At 38.8% G+C, this 25,384-nt stretch overlaps 1 protein-coding gene across 2 annotated transcripts in view; it reads right to left on the reverse strand.

The window, feature by feature from the left end:
• Positions 1-24,636, reverse strand: part of LOC103569774 (protein tiptop) — a 71,791-nt gene extending 47,155 nt beyond the window's left edge. Inside the window, exon 1 of one of the 2 annotated variants that reach the window (XM_008547258.2) lies at positions 23,544-24,636. In XM_008547258.2, the coding sequence (XP_008545480.1) occupies positions 23,544-23,583 (40 nt within the window). In that variant the 5' untranslated portion in view covers positions 23,584-24,636. The remainder of the gene's footprint in view (positions 1-23,543) is intronic. The other variant, XM_008547257.2, reaches the window with a different exon arrangement.
• Positions 24,637-25,384: the final 748 nt, after the last annotated feature.

Raw genomic sequence — 25,384 nt, forward strand, 5'->3', positions numbered from 1 at the left:
AAGTATCTGCGAATGTGCCAATGCCAATGCCAGTGGCTGCCACAATCTACACGATAGTAAATCCACTATTATTATTATTATTATTATCATTTTAAACGCGTCGTGCGCGAATAGAATGAAACAAGTTAAAAAAGTGAAAATAACACAGAGCATAAACCAATTTCTTTTAGGATTTGTCGACGAGTAGTTTGAAAGCTGTTTCCTCTATAGAGGGTGGGAAAAGAGACAAAGGACTGAGTACTCGAAACGCGAGCAATAGAATGCCGGGATATGATGCTTGTGTTAGTCGCTGTAGTAAACTGATGCTGTCGTTTGAAGACAGCCGCGTCACGGTGCCTCAATACAATTGATCAAATCGAAATCCCTTTCCTTTTTCCTTTATTTATAAACAGACACATTCATCAGATGTATATATATATACACGTATTTATTATTAACCATATAGTTTGCTGGTGTATCTTCTCTGGGGCCGCACCGTCATGACTTTCCTCTATGAGATCCATTGTCTGCAAGTTAACCACCGAATCAATGTATACATCAGTATAATATAATATAATGTATTTTTCGGTGCGTACGCCCAACAAAAGATGTAAACAATGCTGCGGATCGGATGAAAATTATCATCATCTTGATGATCGTGATCATGATCCGCGGGCGGAGGAGATGAAAAGTTTGACGAGTATAATAATAACCCGAAGACGTTTCTGAAAGATATTTATATATATAAATATACCTGATTCACAATGTGCGATATCGTGATCGGCAGCGTATTTTATCAAACACACATCGATAGAGGTTTACGTGTTCCACATGTCAGCAGATAAAAAGCCCGGTGTTACAACGTCTCAATCATAATTTATCATTTCTCGAGCTTCCTCCCACTTCTCACTCCTCTTTTCTCTCCTCTGGCAGAATATAAGAGGGATAATCGTAAATCGGATGATAGAGCCGGGTCGTTGCAATCTTATCTTTCATGTGAATTTTATGCACGTGTACTCATCATAACTCGGACGTATCTCGGGCTCGCCCACGCGACAACGAGCAGAAGAGTGTCCTCTTATCTACCACTAGACTGTGTAAATCGACGCGAATTTCATCCCATTATTTTTCTCTCTCTCGCTCGCTGGTTCTCTTGCTCTCATCTGTTGGCTCATGGAATCTACCTTTAACATCGCTTTATATGTATATATATATATCTGTATATATATAAAAAGACATTTTATTTGCTGAATAAACGACAATTTGTATGACAATTGTCCTAAAGATCTGGTGGCGCATTGTACAGACTTTTCAGCAGTTTCTGATGCAATCATTTCTTATTCCTCGGGACTCGGCGCTCTAGAGCTCATACATATAGATATATATTATTGTAATGTAATGACGACTCTGAGGAGCAAGAGAGCTGGAGTAAAGACGATGAGAGATCACGAGCTCCTGGCCATATAAATATACCGTAGATATATACTTTTATTATTATTGTTGTTGTTGTAAATGTATAGAGTATAGTGTACAATAATAAGCAAAGTCTGGAGGCAAAGGTCGAAGCGTGTTGCAAGAACACGACTATGTGCGCTATACGATCCGAATAGAAGGTTATTAAGAGTAGGAAGCGCCCTTGTGACAAATGGCGTGACTTGATTGTTGCACACCAGTACGAGGAAACCTCCTCCTCGTGGTCTTGGTCCTGCTCTCCCTACTCTCTCCTTATATTATTCTGACGCCTATATTTATTTATTTTTTCTGATGTCCTAAGCTCCCTCGACGATCCTGTCGTAAATCTGCGACCGGTGACCGACAGGAATCCGGCCGACTCCCCGGATGTGGGACCGGCAAAAAATAATGTGTCCGACAAAAAATACCGAGATGAGGATCAACGAAAAAAAAAAAAAAAAAAAAAAAAAAATGAAAAAAAAAAAAGGGCAAATAAAGTAAAACCTTGGAACAGTAACACCTACAAGGAGCTTGACAAGCAATATTTTAAAATTCCAGAGTAACTTTGGAGTGAATGTGTGTATATTTATATTGGAGTAGTTGTTTATAGCGATGAGAAAGGGTGCGAGTGGCGAATGCAAGAGGTTTATATATTCCATCATCAGCTGGTGCAGTAGAGGGGGCACAGAATCGCTCGGCGATCAACGGCGGTACGTCAATCTGATCCAAGGAGCCAGCGAGAGGACCGAGGGGGGCCCCAAGATGGCCGCTGGGAGCTTATACGGGCCCCCGGTTCGCCGGCATCACCGACATTTAGCATAAATCACTCCCGCTCCGAGCTCTACACTCTTACTCTGCTCTCCACTCGCTATACTCTCCACTTGCTGGGCTGCTGCTGCTGCTGTTCCTGCTATATTACTGCTAAGACCGCAGAATAAGACCAGCAAGTCGCGAATACAGCTCTCTTGTTATTTTAATACACATACAAATGGATTTATATGTGAGTGTATTACTCTCTGTTGGCCCGAGCGCAGCCGAGAGCCGATGAAACGGGATCGTGGTGGTGATAGGCAAGCACTTGTCGACATCATCTCACTCAAATATACATAAGTATGCATGTACTCAAGATTTTTTCTTTGTAATTTAAATTTAATTTCCATGGGAATCATCATTTTAGTAATTATTTTTAATAAAAATATCAGAAAATTAATAAGTATATATACAAGACATATATTTGTCAGATTAGGCGATGGCGTGGTGACTGAAATCAATATATATAATAAATAGATATCCCTCATTGATGGTCTCTGATGCGTATTTCGCAATTAACTGAATCAAATGATAGAAAGAGAGAGACGGGATAAAAAAAGAAAGAACAGGAAAGATCCAATGGCTTCGTGTCTGGTAGTCGTTGCCTTGAGGCTGTCCGACCATAAGACAAGAGTAGTCTATGGGTTTCAAGCCCCGTTTTTTTACTTTATTTATTTCTTTCTTTTTAAGTTATTTCATTTTATTTATTTCTCTCTAAAACGTCACCGTCGATATTTATGGCGAGTCTGAGTAGATACTGAGGAGGGCTTTGACGTGAATTTACCAGAACTTGTAACTGAGTATACAAGACACTTGGGCGTAAGTCTGTCAGCGTTTCTTATATTATTCTCATGGACACGGAGAATGAGAAAACCCAGAGTACGGAGTAGAGTGAATGGAGACTGAACAACTTCAGAGGAGGATAAAGAACAAGAACAAGAACGAGAATAAAAAAAGTAAACAAATAAGTTTGGAGGAAGCCAGTGGTAGAGGGTATATGGTTATAACCACCACTTGCGTCATAAATGTATCCAAGGTGCAAAGATCTGACGTGAACCGTCAAAACAGTGTGCAGCGAAATCAAGTACTGACTCATGTCATCCAGTACATGACTTGATATGCGGCACGACAAGAAAATAACATTTTAGCTTTACTTATACACTTTATTTTTAAACAAAAGTTTTAATAATAATAACAGCAATAAAAGAAGACCAAATGAAACATCAACCAGAGTGTTGAACAAGTTAAAGAAGAGAAGGTGAAAATCGTCGTCACTCTGGATCACCCACGCACCAGTGCGACCAGTTCACTACCGGTTTTGCAGCTGCATTCGCACTTTACATCCACATATATGTAGAAATGTATATCTATCTATATATATATATATATATATATATATATATATATACATATATACACATATTTACTTACACACTTGGCCAGTGTTGTATTTTATTAAGCCTCCCTCGGCCAAAGTAATTATCCTATTTAATCACTTGGTCTTTTTTTTATGTGTGAATTTGGGATTAATCGCCGCGTAGACCAATGGAGAATAATAATGAATCCGCAGTGAATACCGAGGGGGATAACAAAAAAAAATTAAAAATAAAAAACGTTGTCAAATGAACTACCACCGCTTCCCCACAAGAGTTGTGAGGTAAAAAAAGTACATTATGTCGGGGAATAAAGTGTGTGCGAATGTGTATGTCTGTGTGTATGTATGTGGCGGGATGATGTAACGATGTATGTATACATGTTACGTTTAAAAACACCGTAAAGCGTTTTACAACAAGAGCATATAATATAAACGATGTTGAAAGTGAGAGTGTGCTCTATATATTCATTTGGTTTAGTCGCGTGCATTAAATCTGATGTGTGCATGTCTGTGTGTATGTACGCCACCAACAACCTGTCGTGATTGGTGTCTGGTTAATTACTGAAAAATTATTTTTTAATATCTACAATAAATATTATAATTAAATTAAATTTATTATTATTTTTATTATTACTATGTAGAGGCAGTAATTTATTTATTTATTCGCAATAAATATTTAAACTACTGATATTCAGACAGACAGGTTTGTCAGACGATGAAAAGAATGTGCATCACCTTTGCTCGCGTTTTGGCATTAAACAAAATCGGCTGGTAACGTCAGAGAAGAAGAGGGAGAAAATAAATCTCGTGTTTGCTGCAGGTTTTGCTGGTTATACGATATCATAAAAGAAATCACGTGAGAGAGCCGAGTGAGGAGTAAAGAGGACAGAGAGAGAGAGAGAGAGTTACAGTGATGAGGAAGGGGGCTGGTGGGTGGGGGACGAACGATCAGGTTTGGGCAGCTGTCTGCAGCCACGTCACTCAGCTTCACTGTCGGCTTCGCGAACCAATGAATGCTTTTCATTATGAGGACTCCTATCTTCGAGCCGATCTTCCACGCAACCCTTTCACTTCTTCCTCACCCACTTTACACATATCCATCTATATCTACATCTATTATATCTATATCTACATGTTTATTATATATATCTGTATTCTCGTTTCACCTGATTCGCTCCCGCAGGTCATACAATCATCAGACATAATCCTGCCCGATTATTATGTTCCCAGGCCGCGAAAAATAAATCATTTTTTTCCTTGTATTGTGAAAGAAAAATGTCACTGGGAATCTTAATTGAGTGATTATCATGCCGCTGGAGTGCACAATATAATCCAGGTACGGGAGAACTGGGCGTAATAGCAGCGTATCGGTGTCCGCGCGCGGGCCAAAATTGATAGCTCGCTCGACGAAAGGGTAATTCGCGGTCTACCCTGTGTATCAACGCGCTGCTCTGCAACAGCTTATATACATATATGTATGTATATATATTTATGTGTGTATCTCTCTCGTGCTCGCTCCGAGGGAGAAGGTTAATCGCGCTTAACCATACGGTTATGTAGACACACTGACACACACGTGCACTCACCGACACACACACGGCCTGCTGCCGGCGCAGCATGTTAGCATGTTAATTTATTCGGTGGTTCGACGCGTTGTATCAACTCACGATCCACCTTATACTCCTCATCATCGCCATATGTCTGTCAGTTAATTTTCATTGAGTGCACTACTCTCGGCAGTACACTGTCAGTCCTAAAATTATCGCTGGCCATTAACTCGATCCTATTTGTAAATAAATTAAATAAGCCCGATGTTTGGATTACAGCTAATTATTTTTTATTTACACTGCAAGGTCTCAATAATAATATTTAGCCTCCATCACTCACCGATACGAGGGAGAGAGAGAACTGGTAATTCAGTAGTATCGTACAGATATACGTCGACCTAGATTCACGGATATTATCATGTCTCCATTTATTTAGCCCGTCAACAAACACCCAGAGATTTAGAGCAATGAAAATACATGGTTGAGTACCAAAGATATCGTTAGCTTGTGTGTTTCCGTCGTTCATTTATATATATTTTTTTTTTGTTTTTGGTTTTTTATTTCGGGCGTTTTTTATTTGAACCACCGCAATGGCCAATTGACACTGATCCATCCGTCACGCGCAACATTGAACGGAATTACAGTCAATACGATGTTGCCTGGGCACTCGAATTGGAATCCGAGTAGCATGTAGTGAGCGAGTGTGTGTGTGTGTGTGTTTTAGAGGTAGGTACTAGTGGACACATGCCGCTCTATCGATTGGAGGTTGTTTAAAAGGTATAAATATATATATATATAGACTCATCTATTTCGAATAAATTGACGGTCCGGTGCACGTTGTGAATGTGCAATTTTTATAGACCAACAGTTCTCAAACTATTTTATGGTGATTTACCGGAGTGGATATAAGCGTTAAGTGGCCTCAATCGATCATTCATTACCTAAATATCTACATATAAAAATATAAAAAAAATTTATTTGAATTTGTTTCCGTGACAACGTACAATGACATTTTAGTAAATTTCTCTTTTTTCTCTCTCTCTCTCTCTCTCTATCTTCCCCTCAAGAATTATTTGTACGTGAGTAGTGTATTTAATATTGATTAATAAAAGACACAGTTGTGATTGAGTGTACACACTCAGAAAATAAGACAAGAGACGGGCAGTAACATCTGACCACCGGTAAATATCGTGTTCAGCGAGCGTTAAAGCCTATATTCCAATTCAAGTGGACGTGACTCTTATTCGTATAATATTACAAGCTATTAGGAATAAAATAACTGCCTTATAAAACGCGACAGCCGACGGTAAACATCACAAGGGCCCACGGAGAGTTCTTCAAGATGCGTGCCACACGATCGTCATTATTAATATATACATACCTTGCCCTCTATTAAATCTACCACTACTACACACCGAGACATCAAGTAGCTCTTGCTCTTACACTTACTCTCGCTGTGCATTTAATGACCACCGTATTGACATGTAACTTAAATTTTTTCATTTTTTTCTTCGTACTCTGCAGTGTTGCATAAAAAACCACCAGTACAACAGCAGCCGAGGAATATTTTCGCGGATTGAATTAACCCCGCAGGCATTTCACGGCTCATCTACCTCGGCATATATATTTATATAGATATGTATATGTATAAGATAAGATGCAGCCTGTGCCGGGAAATGTCCTATGAAATTTGAAGCCTACAGATACAGATAGAGAACAGGAGCCGTAGCAGTGGGTATATAGAATCAAAAAGTGAATGAGATTGTAACGAAGATTCCCGTCTTCTTTTATTCGGAACTCTTTTAAGTCTCGGTGGAAACGGAACGCGGATGAGGGTGGCGATGGGGACCCCCGGGTTTCCTTATGGCGGCGAGATCGTTCCGAAGAAAATTTCGACTATAAATAGCAGTGTATTTCTAAACGAGCTACAGAGAGCGCATTGGATCTAAATTATGAATTTCATCAGCGGCAGTCTGCCGTTTCATTTCGCGTTTAGCCCCTTCCACCACCGGCACCGCCATCGCCATCGTCTCTACTGCTTCAGCCCCTTCTTTTCTCGCACCCACTATACAAATACATTTTTATACTCTTTGTCTGTACATACACTACTTCACTACTCTACTACTTTACTCTACTACTCAGAGTTCAGAGAGCCAGCTCGTGGCCCTTTACGCGGGCCGCGAGAGATGAAAAGTTCTGGTGAAGACATAAAAATGCGGCGCTGCATTTCCCTTTTAAAATAACGTCTTTTACTTTTTTTCTGTTTATTATTATCAAGTTGTGCTGCTGCACAACTACACACCAGTAAGGTGGAAAAGTACTGTATATATATATATATATATATATATAGGATTGCTGGTGGTGATGAAGGTGGCATAGCATTGCCAACCATTTCGCGACAACGACAACGACCTAACCCGTTTCTTCTTTTCTAGCAACGTCCACTCATCTCGCTCCCCGTTTCACATAATACACTGTACACTATATATATATATATATAAATATATATATACAGCCATAGTTTTTTTCAGTTGCGGCGTCTTCCTTGAGAGTCTTCTACCCTTAGAATCCCGGCGCACATAGCATTAACCTCTCACCCCACTGGCGGTTCATCTGCGAGCAAGAAATCCACGAGTCTTGTACGCCAACAACAGCATTTATAACTTTACGTTTATTTACTTTATTAGAATTAACCTTGGCAAGTAGTCCAGCTTCTCTGCTGGCTGGCTGGTTGGCTGCCCTCATCCTTCGGCTATGCTACGGCTCGGTAATATTATTCCTTGGCTGCCAGCTTAGGTGGTGGTGGTGGTGGTGGTTAATTTTCAAAATGCCCTGATAGTCTCGACAATAACGTCCATTAGAGTCAAATTAAATAACGAGTCTCGGTATATCATATCACGTGGAGGCCGCGTAAAAAATAATGGACTCAAGTTTGTCGTCTGAGTTGTTGCTGTTCTTGTTCTTGTTCTTATGCTGCTAATGCTGGTGCTGGTGGTGGTGCTGATGATGGTTCTGCTGCTGTTGGTAATGATATAAATAAAGGAAAGTCCGAGTCCCTTTTTAGGCTCAAGACACCGCGTATCCAACTTTCCAATAAATAACAAGATAATCTTGGGAGAAATCAAGCGAGTTATACCCGCCATAAAGGTTGACCCGCGCGCAGGTACTCGACAACGGCGACCAACAGCATATATACAGGTGAGGAGAGCCAACAAGACGAATATATATATATATATATATGTACTGGCTCTGCTAACTTGGCCCCTCGTCATGGTATGCAAAGACTCACCACCATTCTTCCAGCAGCACCAGCATCAGCACCAGCACGATCACCACCACCGCCGCAACATCAGCCACCACGGGGGAATGATTTATCGATGATTATCGAACATTCCTGATTTCCGTCGAGCCACGTACAGTGCGATGGATTTCGATGGATCGTCTACTCCTTTATTCTTTCGTTCTTCTCCATTTTAAACTTTGTTCATTCTTCTACTCCTCCTTCTCCTTCTCCGCCTCCTCCTTTAGCTTTTATTCTTATTCTTATTCTTGTTCGATACTGGACTCCTCTTCCAACTCGTGATCTACAGCTCGTAAATATACTACAACCAGTCAAGGTTTTTTATGCGTGCGTGATACACCTTCAGTATACACACGACAGATTTCACCGACATATCTACTCTCCCCCGAGTATAACTAATAAATAACAGTAAATTATGTCCACTGCCCGCTTAAAAGTTCTGCTCAATAATCGATTTGAATATTTGATTCAATCTTTTTTTTTTTAAATAAATAAAATCTACAACAAAGAACAGGAATTTTAAAACAGCAGATCATTGTTTAGAGAATAAATTGCCGGCAATAAACACCGATTACTCTTATCGTAATAATTAATCGTGTGTAGTTGAATTCACTATTAATCGATTATTGTGCTCTCTATAATAATAATAATAAATAAATATTATACATCTATATGTATTGATATGGACAGATAGTTCAACGTTAATTCAACCAGAAAGATTACGCACGAGTTAACATATTATATAGACGAAGATAAACATTAAAATGGTTGTCAAAAAATTACCGAGCTGGTCTACTACTCAGAAGACTAGTGTTTGAGGCCGACAAAATTGACGGACGAATTCTTCACTTTTCGGGTGATCAACTTTCATTGAGGGTGCAAGGGACAAACGCCTTCCGAATACGAGAGTTCTTGTACCGTTTCAGATTACACCGGTATATATATATATATATATATATATATATATATATATATGTACACATATATATTTTCTCACAAAGCCGTAGTAGCTGAGGGTGCCCGAGGTCCTCACACGCTCCCGCGACACACAATCTTGCTATCGAGTTGATTATTAAATTAACACTTTTATAAATCTTTTTTAACGATCTTACCACTAAACTACCAAACTTTGTTGCCCAATAAAAATGTTTTTAAATATTTTTAATTTTATAGCGGCAATAAAATTATTATTTTATGTCAGTTGAATTTTTTTTTTACTACGCTACTGTTTCCCTCTTGATACAAAATTTTTGGAGATTGGCTTCAAGTATTAGCGCAATTTTAAAACTCTACCTGGTTTGTCGAAAATTTCGGTAGCCAACCGTCATGTGTCAATTTGTCAAGCAGCCCGCCGTTACTCCGCCAACGATTTTTATTTTTATTTCCATTAAAAAAAATATATATTTTCATAAAAAATTGTTTTAACATTTTTATTGTCTCGCTTTATAATTCATCCGAATAAAAATAATGAAAAAAGTCGAGGTAAATCATAAATAAATTTAAAATAAAATAAAAAAAATTTAAAGATATCTACCGGTGGGATAGCTCGTTGAACCAGAGAGTAAAGATGAGACATAAAGATAGTGTACGTCAAAGTTAAAAGACACAAAACGATGAAATATTATGTGTACCTACACGGCAGAGAGCCGCCCGGAGTCTGGATATGATTATTCGTAGCTCCCACGAGACACTCAACTCTACTAAATCTATATATATATATATATATACTAAACTCGGGTGTATATAGATACAAATAAACCGCCGGTTATTAGCCACTGTATTTTTTTAATCTTACCCAATTAGCAAATATCATAGCGTAATAAAACGTGACGTGGCACGTAAATAAAGGTGGAAACCAGGCGCTTAGTACTGTGTGTGGACTCGAAAACATAATCGATTTAAAAGACAGCAGAAGATGAAGAAGAAGCAGCAGCAGCAGCAGTAGGATCAGTTGAAATAAAAAAGAAAAAAAACCGAGTCCATATATGCGGAGGTTGAGGTGAAAAACGAGACAGGAGGCAAGAGAAGGTGTCGAGGGATACGAAAGCCTGTTCAGCTCGAATTGGCTTTTCGAAAGAGCTCCGATAATGCGATACGACGCGTTCGTTATAATTATTGTTTCCATGCTATCGTTCTGTACTCCCCCTTCTAGCTGCTCGTCCTCCTGCACTGGTCTTTCGCTAATTCTCCCGCGGTAATTAATAATAAATTCTCAAACGACTGTTTGCCTATTACGTGCATTTACATGGGCCCATAATTCACGTAAACTCATATGAGTATTTATAACTGGACTGGTGATACTATAACTCGCGTATAGGTAAATTTATTCCGCAGTCTATATATTTTGTTAAGGTGTCCAACGACACTACGATAATGTATGAGATCCCGCGTGACAAATCTGTCTCAATCACGTGAGCTACTCTGAGTACCTTTGGCTCTGGCTCTGGTATGAGTCTAGGTCTGGGTCTGGGTCTAAGTCTATAACAGCCGTACAGAGCTCGTGCATCATACGAGTGTGTGCTGAGAACCAATTATCGTTATTAGACGTGTCATAAAATCCTGCAGTCCGATGCCAGGACTGAACATCATTTATAGTCTAGTTAAATAGACCGGATGAACGGCTGATTTTAAAAAGTACGTCTTATTCAAATAATAAATTAATTTTTAAATTTAAAAAATATATGACTATTCATAAATCAGTAATTTAAATAGTCAAAGATCTCCAAATACTGTGGAATGACTTTAAGAAAAAAATTTTCAAAAAATTGTAACTCCTGATTTTTACAATCAGAATAATAAAAAAATATAAGATTTATGTGAAGAAAAATAAAAATAATAAAATTCCCAAGAGAGCAGACAGTACGATCATGGAAGTTCAATGTCATCTCACTAATTAGCAGTCGTGTTGAATAGAAAACGAGACAACAAGCCGGTTTGCATATAGTAGTTGGCTACTTGTCGCGTAATTCGTAAGCGGTTCTTGATCTACTCTATGTCCATAAAAGTTATATACGAGGTTGCTTGTATAGGTGAACAGAAAGTAAATATATATACATACACATATACATATATGGATGTCTCGTATGTTAATAATGAAATAAAATAACCTGACGAGCAAGCATGTCCTCAGTGGTGCAAACCTACGAGTGTTGACAGTTGCACCGTTAGCTTGTGATGCACAAATGCAAATACACAGTGGGTGGTCTCGGGACTTTCTTCATCATTGATCTTGTCACTTGAATGCAGTTCCAACTGATGCTGACCATTTTTTTATAGTCTCCTCGTGACTCTCAGACGCTCGTGGCCCATCAGTGGACACGGAAAATGACGTGGGTGCATCATATACATATATACATATACTTTAAGGAACAGAAGTCCATTGTCGTACGATATTATTTACTATTCATCATCATCATCATCATCATCATTATTATTATTATTATTCCTTGTACTATATATTACAATCGTAGAGTTGTATGTTTAGCTGTAGTCTAAAACTAGCAACGAGGGTCATCGTTGTTATCTGTATCGCTTTAGTTGACGTCTGATGAATGACCCAACAAGCTCCGCAGTAGAATATTAATTTAGTAATTTATGAGCTCTGATTAGACAGAGTTATCTGTCAAGCTAATGCGCGAAGCGTTGGCAGCTCATCATCACGAGGGTCAAGGAATTGATCAATCATCAACCTATATATGTATCTATATGTGTATATGTATATGTATATATATACACATCACAAGAGCTCTGAAATATATTTATAGATATATATGTTTGAAGTGAGATATAGTGTTATGGGTATAAAAAATGAGCGTGTCTATGGGAGTGGAAGCTTGAGGAAAGTTGTAATAAAGTTGAAAAGTTACGATGATTAAGAGGATCGGCGTCGTGATGTGTGTATGTGTGATGGTAAGATTGGTGGTAGTCGTGCAGTGGAAATACGTGTAAGTTTAAGTAGCCTCTACTCTAGCCAGCTCACTGGAGATTCGAGATGTATTATGGCTCAGAGTTTTGACGGATGACAGATGGGCCCACCGAGATGGACGAACAACACGTGCGTGAGTGCTGTACCTCGGTCTCGGGCATAAACGTATAGTAGGTGGATGAGGATGAATGGCTCTCGTCAAACAGTAGGGACCGCCCGGTGTTTCGCGCCATAATACTGACACCAGTGTAGTTATTGCCGGTCAAGAGCTGAGGGCTCAGCGCCGTGCTCTTTATTAATCATCACACTGTCCGATGCTTGTTATATTTACCCAACCAATCATCCGCTAATTCAACCTAAATATAAACAAACATCGCCCGTAATAAATTAATAAATATAAATATGTAAATAAGAATAGCTGATGGGTGTGTGGGTGTATGCGTGTGTCATGTGTGTATTATATAATCCAATCGCGAGTTCGCGAGTCGATAAGTGAGCAGAATTGTCGCGCGATAACGGCTCGAAAATAAATAGAGTGTTGTTGGTACACTACAACTATACAAAAACAACAGCAACAACAACCAGTACACAGAGTGCGATACTCTTCAGCCGAGTCCACGCGCGAACAATACGTGGCCACAAATCAACCGGATTATGTTACTATTTCACGCATGGCCGTGGAGAGCGATGATAAATCAGGGTGTCGTTGGCCCACAATAATAAACAATAACATTTGGATGACCAGAGACGGCTGTTATACTTTTAAATTTACTTTAGTATTACTCTTCTACTCAGCTGTTGTTATTGCCGCAGCAACTAAGCCGATGGGTTTACTTCTTGCTAACTCGCTCAATTCATTAAAACTCCTCAGCTCGTCTACACACGTCAGCTTCTTCAACTAATGTTAGTGTAGCTTTAAAAGATATGTATTTAAGTAACAGTAGTTAGTAGTTAGTATTCGTATCAGGCATGCGATAGCTGTCAAGTGACTTTTGTTTATCGAGAGCACGACTCTCTAGCATCAAGCGGCAAGTCTAGCGATCGACGTGCTCACAAACTCACGGCTCAACGTCTCACCGACTAATTATAGCTCCCCTATTTATTTTATTTACGCTCGCGCATCGACGTACAGAGTTCTGTGTGTATGTGTGCGTGTGCGCATGGATTAAATATCGATGTGTGCCGAGATACACGTACGAGTGATTCGTTCGCTCACTCACTCACTCACTTACAGCCAGCACATATTCACTGAGAAAACACACCCGCCGTGGGCCACAGTAGCTATAAATCAAAATTCCATTTCAACGTTCTAACGAAGGATCAAATAAAACACTTTAATTGACGTTTTTACGGCGGCCAGCAGCCAAAGCCCAACTCCTGCGCCATACCCACTATAGTTCGGCTGTTCAACCTTCTCGCTCTTTACTCCTCTATTATATATATATATATGTATATATATTAATACTAATACATGAAAAATAAAAATATACATATATAATCTCAGCTCAGTGCGTAAACTTTTGCCTCCGATTAAAAATTTATTTTTTTAAGCTCCGAAAAAAAAAAAAGGAACAAGGTCACCGCTGACGAGTGCAATAATTTTTTTATTCACCTTACTCTCGGGTCTTGTTCTACGAATACTGTGTTGGTGCCGGCCAGTGGATTTGCCGTTTCATTTAGCAGTAAAACAAAGCGAAGACTGCGAAAAAGGATCGCGACGCGTATAATGCGGCGCCAATCATCACGGGACAAAAACTTTTAGTGATTATAGCCGAGCGCTAGGGCCTCGCCATTGGAGTATGTCTTTATACATATATATATAAGAGAAACACCAGCGTACGTTGTATGCCCGCTCACAGCAATTATAGGTAATTTCATGGTTTTTCGGAAGAGCCGACATAAACATAGAGAACCACTTTAATATCGCTCTACGCCGATCGATAATAATATAACGGAATATGCAGCCAACCCCGTCGATCTGATGATCCTGTCGTATTATAGTAATTTTGTTCCGCAAATTCCGATACACAACCGCCAAGTTAAACAAGTATCAAAACGTTAACGCGAATAAAGTTTATCGCTGATTTATTTTTTATTTCCCTCAACTTTTTTTTTCATTCTCGTAATTGTACGATTTATTTTTTGAGCATCAGCGGTAGTCGTATTATTTCTCTCGGCCACTGCGGCATCCAGCAGATCAATGCCATCCAATGAACAGCCGATATATAGATAAATATATATATATATATATATAAATATATATATATATATATATATATATATATATATATATATATATATATATATATATATATATTTACAATAAGCATCCTGGTCGGTAGATATATAATGACACTAAATCCATAATTAGCTTCCTGGTCTGCTAAATATATACATACTTCCTACCTGGTCTCTTGTTCATCGGCTTCGCCCCTCTCCCTCCCCCTCCCCGCCAGCTCCATCTCCCCTTGGTCCTTCTCAACTCATCGAGTCTCGTTGTTTTGCGGTTTACGACGGTTCGCGTTACAACTGATTATTAGCCCCCACCTCCTAGTCCTCGCGCACCCCTCGGTCTCTCTCTATCTCCATTATTATACTCGGGCATACACGAGCATTATGGGCCGAGGCACGGGATGTATATATAGAACAACACAATCTCCAGTAATGCCGGTCATAAAATTAAATTAGGGTTATAACACGATTTTTCACAAAGGTCTCGGCACCGCGGACTCTGTTATTCTTTCAACGGTTCGTCTACTTCAGTCCCTGGATTCTATTCCTCATCATCTGGATCTTAAACATCTTTCCCATTTACTTTTATTGCCAATGATCAAGTTCATTTAATAATGACTCATCGAGTTACTATTTATTTTAAGTTTTACAAAAAAAAATTATTATTTTTTTTTGTATGTATTATAAAAAAAAAATTCAAATTTTTTGACTTGAGTATGACGTTAATTTTTATGCTGAGATACAAATCAACGTTTGACCTCTTTATTTAATTATTATAGTCGTTCATAAAATATTCTGAATGAAAATGCAAATCAATTTTGTCGGACAATGAACTCTAATAATAAAATTATGTATAATTTAATTATCGTTTATTTTTTTTTTTTTTGCATAACATGAATACCTAATTTCTGCCCTACATACAATAATAAAAAATTATTTTCAAATTTAAACTTGAGAATTTAAATTAATTAAAAAATATAATAAAAGAAAATGTTTAGAATTAATTAAGTGTAAATAAAAAATAAGGAAAAATAAAAATAAAGTGCGCGAGTGTGTATTAGATATGTATGTATGTAGATGAAGTGAAAAGGAAGAAAAAAGCTGTCGGTAAAGGGAAAAAATAAAAAAGGTTGGAAGTGAATTTGAGAGGCCAGCACCAGGAATCACGAAGGTCAAGAAGAGAGGGTGCCGGTGAAAATACTGAGAGCTGAAGCATCAGATTGTGTTGGTGAGTATGTGTGAGTAAGTGTAAGTGTATAAAGGAGTAGAGTGAAGGCGAGTGAAGGAGAAGAGGAAGCGGGTGGTCGGGTGGTGGGTGGGTGGAAGCGATAACAGGGGCGGACGTGGAACAGAGGCGGAGTAGGTTGCTGCAGACGCGGGGCGCGACATGCTTTATGACGTCTGTTCATCACATCGCCCCAACGTCATAAATTAGAAATCACCCCTTGGATAGGCTCCCATCTATGATGGCGTCAGTATCCAGGGATCGCCTCGACTTATCCAACTAACATACGTTAGTTCGTTCGTTCGTTCGTTATACATGTATACACACTGATGCATAAATTGTAACTAAGTATTAGTGGGCAATATACACAACCCAACGATCAGAGACGTCAGCTATAATTTCATTCGGGTTAGTGTGGATCGGAGATAAAAGAAATTATTGCTAAAATACAAGCTTATCGTAAAGATTATTTACTGAGACAATAAAAAATAATAACTAAAGTCATACATAACTTGTATAGTACTCTACTTTATATATATGTGAAGAAAAAAGAATTTAAAAAAAAATTTGATGGGGAAACAAATTGGCGAGACGTAATCGGAAGACGGCTAGAACGAGTGAGTGTCGATGTGACAGCGGCGTCGTCAATGACACCATCAGCTAGAGGACGGCGATGGTGTGTCTGATTGACGTTAGTAATGAGCTGATTGATTGGCGTTGTCCGCGGAGCGTAATCGTTACATGGGTTCAGACATGTCCGCCCGTCAGCGTATCCGTTTGCGATTCGAGCCACCCCCGTCAGTCAACCCGTCATTCCAATACGTTGGTCAACTGTGCCTAACCTTCTTTACTTGTTCTACTGTATATATATATAGATATATTTCACACATAGCTCTCGTTTATTCTTCCGGCAGAAAGCGGAGAGAAAAAGAAGAAAGAGTGCAGGGTAGAAATAACTCCTGAAATTATTGTCCCTCTTTCTCGGGTATAAGGTATATCTGGTGACTCTTTCTCTTGAGTAAAACTAATATTTTTTGCTCGACATGCCATGTGGATAAGAGCTCCTTCAGTTCGACAGGTTGACGAAACGGACGATACGATGTGTTCATCTCTCTTTTGCTTCCGTTTGTAACTTTTCATCGTGTTTCCCCCTCAATCGCTGTCTCGCTCTCTTTGTTTATCATTTTCTGTCGGTCTCTTTCGCTCTCCGACAAGCCGCTCACCCTTCACTCATCGTCAACTCAACGAGGAAGAGAACAAGACGAAGAAGAAAAAGAAGCAAGAGCTCGACGTGCTGGTGTAGAGGCATCAGCCAGTTGGGTCGCGAGTGTAAACTTGCTGAGAGTATCGATTGGTTGTCTCTCTACCTCCGTCAATGGGTCACTTTGCAATCTCAACAACTATTACTACCACGAGAAACACTGTTGACAAGGATTCTCATTATTACTGTCATCCGATTAAAAGTACATGTAACTATTATTATCAAAACATGATAAAGTAAATTAATGATTCTTGTCATTTATTTTTTTTTTTTTTTGTCTTGTTATTATTAAGTCACGAAAATAAACATGTATGTCATGAATACACGAAATAAGGATACTGATGTCACTGCTGCAGCTACTGTTATATATATGTATATATCTATATATATTTTTAGGTTGCCAAGAATGAAGCAAGAACAAAGTGACAAATAAAAAATGTGATGAAGGATAAAGTTTCGATCGGATCGAGACATCGCAAGAGCTAAGCAGTGATAGTCGTAGTAGTAGTCACTAACGCGCATTAATATCTTGAAGTAGTAGTAGTAGTATTGCCACCAATAATAGAGAATGTTTTATTTTATGTGTGGGTGGGTGGATGTACGAGTGCGCTGGATAATATCCACACACATTGACATAAGATGGCTCGGGGCGCCGGCGTTTCACCGACACGTACATTTTGATAGCAAAGCTGTCCATCTCGCGGGACGTCGCGGTAGAATAGAGTCGCGGAGGCAGCGGGAGACGTCGTTCATTCTGTCGTTGTGTAGGAGCTAGGATATGGACATATACATATATATGTCAGTGTATATGTTTCAATGTATGTATAAAGGAGTACAGTAGAAGAGTGTATAGTTGAGCCGGCCAAGAGTGAAGCTGTGGGGGCGCAAGCTCGCCGATGGAAAGGCGACTAAGGCCAGGAGGAAGAGGATGAGGGCAAAATAAGAGGGAGGATGGGGTGAGGTGGGGATAGCTGTCGCTCGCCCGGGCAGCAGACGTCTTCTGACCCGGCCGGTGGCTCAACTCAACTCAACTAGACTCTGGTACGAGTTGGATGGAGATGGAGGGCAGTAGTAGCGAGGGGTTGTGTGCCACAGGAGAAGAAGCAGAAACACAAGAAGAAGCAGAGGAAGAAGCAGAAGGAGAAGAAGAGAAGCAGAGAAAAGAGGAGTATGGGTGCATTGGTTTTCACGGGTGGCGCTACGACGAGGACGCAAAGAGAGTGGCAAGCGTATCGATCCGGACGGCGAAGCTTGGCTGACGGCTGACGAGGCCGTCACGCGAGACGAGTCGAGACGAGACGAGACGGACGGACGAAACCCCATCGTACCGCGCCCAACAACGTCGCGGCGCTGCTCCCTGTATTGCTCTACAACGGCCAAGAGGGATGTCAGTCAAATCGAGCTTGCAATTTTCTCTTCTTCTTCTTCTGCTTGCTCATCTTCTCTTGTTCTGCTTTCACCCCATCTACCAACCTCTGGCTCCTCGTACATGCATATAACCCAATAGTCCCGCGCACGTCTTGCGTAAATACGTTTAGATAGATACATGTAGTTTATATTTGTGTTATCCTTGTTATGTTGTGCGGCACGTCACCCACACCTCGAACTTGTCACACCAAAGATACCTTGTAGCAGAGCTTATATTCTCTCTAAAGTTTGTGTTTTTAGTTACATCAGGATAATGTTAGAGAGCGTTGCGTTTGATATTCATGTCTTTTTTATTGCGTTAGGATAATCGGGCGCTACTGGTTTGGATAAGTGGGTTTGACTTGGGCGAGAGACAGAGGTTCCCTCGAGTGTGGTGCCGGCAGAGAGTGTGTATTATTATTATTATTATTATTATTATTATTATTATTATTATCATATCTATATAGAGTAAGTTTACTAGTAGAGCTTCTGGCGGTGTGTGGTGTATATAGAATATAAGTGAAGAAGAACATAAGCGACTACACGACGAGAGGATACTTGTGTTCGATTGCTTGTGTCGAGCCGCGTCGAGGGACTCTTCTTCCAAGGGATAATGGAATTTCCATCGTAATGGAGATCTCTCTCCGAGTCGCGTTTTGTCCATTGGTCAGTGTTTATGTTTATGTCAGCAATGCTACTCTTTCTCTTTCTCTCTCTCTCCTCCGGTGGACCAAGTAGTAAATTTACTCTACTCGCACTGTAAATTTATATACATGTATATTTATAAGCTTGTATTTATTGGTGACACGCATACACCAATGGAATACATCAACATTGTATTGAATGATTGACGTCAAACGAAATATTCTCCAATTCTGAAAACCACTTTCACCCGACCGACTATTTTTATTTTTATTTTAAATTTTATAATAAAGTTTTAAACGTCATCTGTTTACTGAAAAACCACTGGCTCACTATAAATTAAAATACAACAACTAAAGGCCTTCTATGAATTGTTAATGCATCATTATTATTAATAATATATGTATACGGATAAATATATATTTAAAAAAAATATATATAGACGGTAAGGACGATTAATTACTAGGGCCGTATCACATGATGTCTCCACTGTCGGTTAGATGAAGCTGAGCTCTTTGATGTGTACTGGCATCACTTATATATGTATATATGTACAGTATATTATATATCCAAAGTGTTTGGCTGGAGTCGTTCATATATAATATAATACATATACACAAATATACAGAGGCTCTTATTATTGCGACACAGCAGCCTCTTTATCTCTCACTCACTCGTCTCGGTCTTGATCTCCGGTTGGATCTCGCTTGCTCTCTCAGCTCTACAGCTCCTCGCCTCCTCGCTCTCCCGCTACGTTTCCACGACTCTGCTGGCTTTAGACACCAGGCATCGGGCATTCGTCATCCGGCCATCTTTTTCTTAAGGCTAATTTATTAGCGCCGCGACGCTGCCTGGGACTCGAGGACGTTGGTCTCCCGCGGTGGCTCGACCAATGTCTATAACGTTTGGTTAACCATACACACACATATGTATATATATACACACACACATATTCATATACATATGCTGTATAGATCTTTCAACGTGACATTTTCCTTTTTTTAACATTATCTGTATAAGTATGCGATGATAAGTGGAAAAAAAGATGGCGACGTTTGAACCAATGAAAATTTTTTCAAGTACAGACATAAATATCTATATATATTATAATTATTAATTTAATGTATGCATACATATTTAATAAATACATTGATATAATGATATATTGATGCTGCCGCTGCTGCTGCTGCTGATGCTGATGCAGTTGTAAAATAATTTAATCCAATAATTAATTTAAACTCATTTGCTTTTTATGTCACAAAACTCTGCAGCATAATAAACACCGATGTTTATGTTACGTTAATTTATTTTCACTGCGGAAGATGAAAATTTGCTGCGTCATTTAAAGTTTATACATGAGATTTACGGATTTGTATACCACCGCGCAGACGCATTTCGGTTTCTAATATCTCTATCTAAAATACATTAATAGTTGCGTGTGTGCATGTGTGTGTGCATGTGTGTGTGTATGTGTGTTGGGCTTAAACGCGGGTGACTTCAATAGCAGACCGAGAGACTTTAAGTGAAATTGGCATAATCGCCGTCTACACTACAGCAGTGACTCTTATTGAGCTCCTACTACACTAGTATATAACAATAACATCAGTAGTAGTAGTGGTAGTGTGCCGATACGATAATAAAACCGATTCCGTAGAATTGTGTTAGGTATAGACCCTTTTACACTATTCCTTCATCGGGTGACATTACATGGGAGCCCATTGCGCAAACTTTCACCCCGAACAATGAGCCACGGGATCCAGCCCTCGGGTTTTTCTGGAATCTCAAGGACTAGGTCATAAATCTGTCAACCGACTGAGGAAAAATCAGTGTTGTACGAGACTCGCCACTCGGATAACGTGCATTTTTTCTCCTCCAAAGGAACGAACCGTGTATCCTTAAAATTTAAACCCAAAAAAATGAGAAAAAAAAAACAAGAGGAGAGAAGAGAAATTTTTTTCACTGGATTTTATGAGTGTAACGGTATTTAATGTAAAAAAAAAAAAGAAAAAAGGAAAGGAAATGAGAAAAAAATCAATGAAAAGGAAACTCAGCGCTAACAAGAGCGACAGGGACTCTAAATATAGTTACGAGTGTCTGACGACAACGTGGCCATTTGAATAAATCATAAGATTCTCTCGACATATCACTCATTTTCAGTGTCGGTGAGATTCGCCGTATAACGTCGTTAATGCATCGCGATGCTCCTTTCATTCGCCCGTCCAGAAATAAACCGTTTCTATATAATACTCTACTCTACTCTTAATTCTGGTGGCATGCCGCTTAGTTATCTCTAGAGAGTGAGTCACGAGTAAGCCGTTGCCGCGCTTAGTGACGACGCGTTCATTCCCATCAATGAAAACGCGACCGAGAATTGTCCCAGATTTCGCAGAATAACCCACGACTTTAACATCATCAGTTACTTAACAATCACTTTGGCATTTATTTACACTTTACTCTGAATTAATGGCCTTTATATATATTTATATATATATACATACATATACATAACAGACTCAGTAATTGATGCCATACACGCCGTTATGAAAAATTTTTATTTATATATCGTGTCCGACATTGAGGTTAAAAATAAATATATATTCGACGTCTTCACCCTACAAGACTCGCTAAAGATTAATCGCTGGAGAATCAAAAGGGAATGCGTGCTCACTGAAATTTATCGCAGCCAGTATATTTCTTTGCTACGCCCACATATGTCTTGATATCCACGTCACACATATACATACACGGAAAGAGAAGAGGAAGCGTTACATACATATATATATTTTCATATAATAATATTTGCAAGTTATACTCCTTCAAGCTTGGATCTCTATTCCATCATACATAAAATATATATACAATCGTAATCGCTTATTATTTTATATTACATTACATGTCTTATATATATATGTATATATTTTATTTGCTGGACAGTTAAACTCGTCATAGCGTACGCATTATTTATATATTTATTTATTTGTGTACCAGCACCTTTCACTCTTTAACCGGACACGATAAATTAAACGGAGAAATTATTAATCCGCTCAGTGACCGATTAATTTTAAATTTATACTGACAACTTTCCCCGATAGCTTCATCTCTATTAATTAATACGACAAATGCTGTTTTATAAAAATCTAACATTAATTATTAATTATTCAGGAGTGAGAGGTGTCAGAGTAAGAGTAAGAGTAAGAGTGAGAGTGACAGTACAGAGTCCAGTATGATGTGTGGTTTTGTACGCTATGTGTCCTCATGTTTCGCAAGCCAATATAATATCAAAGAATTCAAACCGCGTCTCGGTTGAGTCGGCTGTCAAGAGTTCGATTTATGTGGACGGCGATCCGACGAGTGATTCGCTGGCTGGTGTACACGAGTATCGGTACATTGGTATAGTAGGGATAACCACAACTCGGCAACAAACTTCGCGATACTAAACTACAGCAAACTCTAGCATTTAGTTTGCGCCCTAAGAAACAGTAAACTCGCGAATTTTAAAGCCGTCATAAACAACGGCAACCGTGACAATAAATTATCTTAAGCTCATACACTTTTGCTTTTGATTCCCCTCAGCTCTACCCGTAATGCATTTTTAATTTTTCTATCGATAGACATAATTATCCCCGGGGTCAATGAATTAATTCGCTTATAACTACTCGAGTTATTACACATATGCGAGCGCAGTTGTACAAAAGAAAATAATTACTAGATATATAAAATGATTTACTGACATAACTTTTATGATAATAATAATATATACTAACGCGAACGCGATTAATTCTGCAGCCTTGTCGTTTTTTTACTTCATTTAAATTTTTCTTTTTTTTTTTTTTTTCACACGACATTATTCCACGATTTAAACAAACTTATTTACCGTTCGCTTTTTTTTAAAAATCCACATCGACATATTTATGCGCACACGCTCTGCGGCCGCTACCGCTGCCGTAACGAGATTTAACGCTGAGTAAATTTTCAGTGGATAGAAAAATTAACGGGTATTTAAAAAAAAAAGTCAACTGTTGGCTTTAACGAATAACAGAGTCAGTGTCAGACAGAGCGATAATATAAATATAAATATGTGTGTATAAATATAACATATATGTACAGTAAAGTACTTTATAGTGTAGGATAATAACGAATACTCAGACAAAGTAATAAAGTATGTGCTGGTGCATGAGTTGTTACAAACGAGATTGTTTTGCGCCTCATGGCCTCCCACGTGGGAGAAGCAACGTGCTGCGCGCCACATCCAATCAACATTTACTCTAACATCAATTTCGCGCATCCCATACTCGTTACTTTTTATCTTATAGTTTTAAACTCTCGTCAATAAATTATTTCAATAAATAAAACAATTAAAATATTAATAATAATAATAAACACTTACATTTCATGCGTTGCGGCGCGTGTTGTTTTCTTCGAGGCATCTGTCCGTGGCGACTATTTTTGAGTTTCTTTCAAGATCCCTCAGCAATATACTCGTCAACGGCACCCGTCAGCCTCGATTCCGTTCCCGATGCTCCAATATGCCGATAGCCAGTGGCGTTGTCACAAACTTAAAAAACCCAATCCAGAGATATTTATATTTTATATATATTTAACATTATTATTATTACTAATAAAAATATTCACGTTTGGCTTTTATTTATTTTTCACTTGGACCAATCACTCTTTCACTAGTTTTAAATAGCTCTCATGTCACCAATTATTTATATACTGACGAGAAATAAACTTTTGTAAATATATACATATACATATATATTTTATAAATATACATACACACTTTATCAGCTTTATGCACTCAAACTCTTCGCGTTTTAAAACATCAGTTGTCACACTTTAGACTCTCTCAACTTTTCCGTTCATCGATTTCCTCATCATGAACTGAGGATTATATGAAATACAACACTGACATATGTATTATCTTTTAACAAAAAGAGATCAAACAAACGTGTGTGCATTATTGCATTACGATGCATTATATACATTATCATCATTGATGTCAATTAATGTCAAACTTCCTACAATATCGTCATCACAGTCATAAATTAAGATCTATCCACATTTACTACTACCCGCTTTTATTACAAATCCACCCCAGCGAATTTAAACCTCCCGCCATATTTATTTCAAATAAAACCCCGCGAAAATAAATAATTATTTGACATTCTCGTCAAATAATAACGCAGTAGGGGATCACTTAAAATCACTCAAACAACCGACTGACAATTAAAATATTTTTCTGCAGTAGTGGGGCAAAGTTTAAATGTGCCTGCAGTTGGTTTCAACAATTTGCGTTAGTGAGTTTTTGAAACAAAATAAACGCGAATTTTTTAGCGGTCAACAGTCCCAGTGGCACAAAAAACAACAAAACGACTTACGAATACTAAAATACTGAGTATTTGTCAAGTTTAAGGGCGCGAGTTTTTAAAAAAATATGCATACGTGTAAGCAAGTGTGCGAAAATGTAGAAATCGAGCGGGCGGCGGTCCAGCGCTGACTGAATGCGGATTCCCGTCGCGGTGAAACGCCGCGTGGTGGGGGAGGTCCTCGCTCTCCCCACGGCCCTCCCTCTCGCGCTTCGCGGACTGATCCGCCCTCCTTCCTCCTCATCGCATATCGCATGAGCTTTATATTTTCTTAGTCACAACTCTCACGCGCCAACTCTTCAGCTACCCAGCTTTACTCTACCCTACTACTCTATGAGGAAAATCCTAAGTTATAGAACAAGACAACAAGAAGACGACACATCAACTCACTTCTCAACTTACTCTCTCTATATCCATATATATATATTTATACAAACCACCAGATAGACAAACAACTTTTGTATGTTGACATTATTAAAATATTTTTCACCCGCAATCAAATTTTATCGATATCTCGACACGGACATAATAAACCAACGGGTAAAACCCGCGAAAAACAAATAAACATTTAAATTTAAAATTAAAAAAAAAAAAAATGATTTATTGTTTTCCAACAAATGCACATGCTCTATAAAATCATTGAAATTTTTTTTCGCACATCATTTACTCCAATCAATGGCGAACCCTTTTGATGATCCCTGACTTACTGTCATTGCTGTTGGGCCTGACAAAAATTTTGGTCGAGCCCATATAATAGAGCGAGGCCAGCTGAAGATTCACACTCGGAACACACTATTTGGAGTACAAAATAATGGGCGGGATCCTGTAGTGTCATCAGTTGAGAGCAGGGCAGAAAGGC

Source organism: Microplitis demolitor, chromosome 3 (genome assembly GCF_026212275.2).
Source record: "Microplitis demolitor isolate Queensland-Clemson2020A chromosome 3, iyMicDemo2.1a, whole genome shotgun sequence".
NCBI lineage: Eukaryota > Metazoa > Arthropoda > Insecta > Hymenoptera > Braconidae > Microplitis > Microplitis demolitor.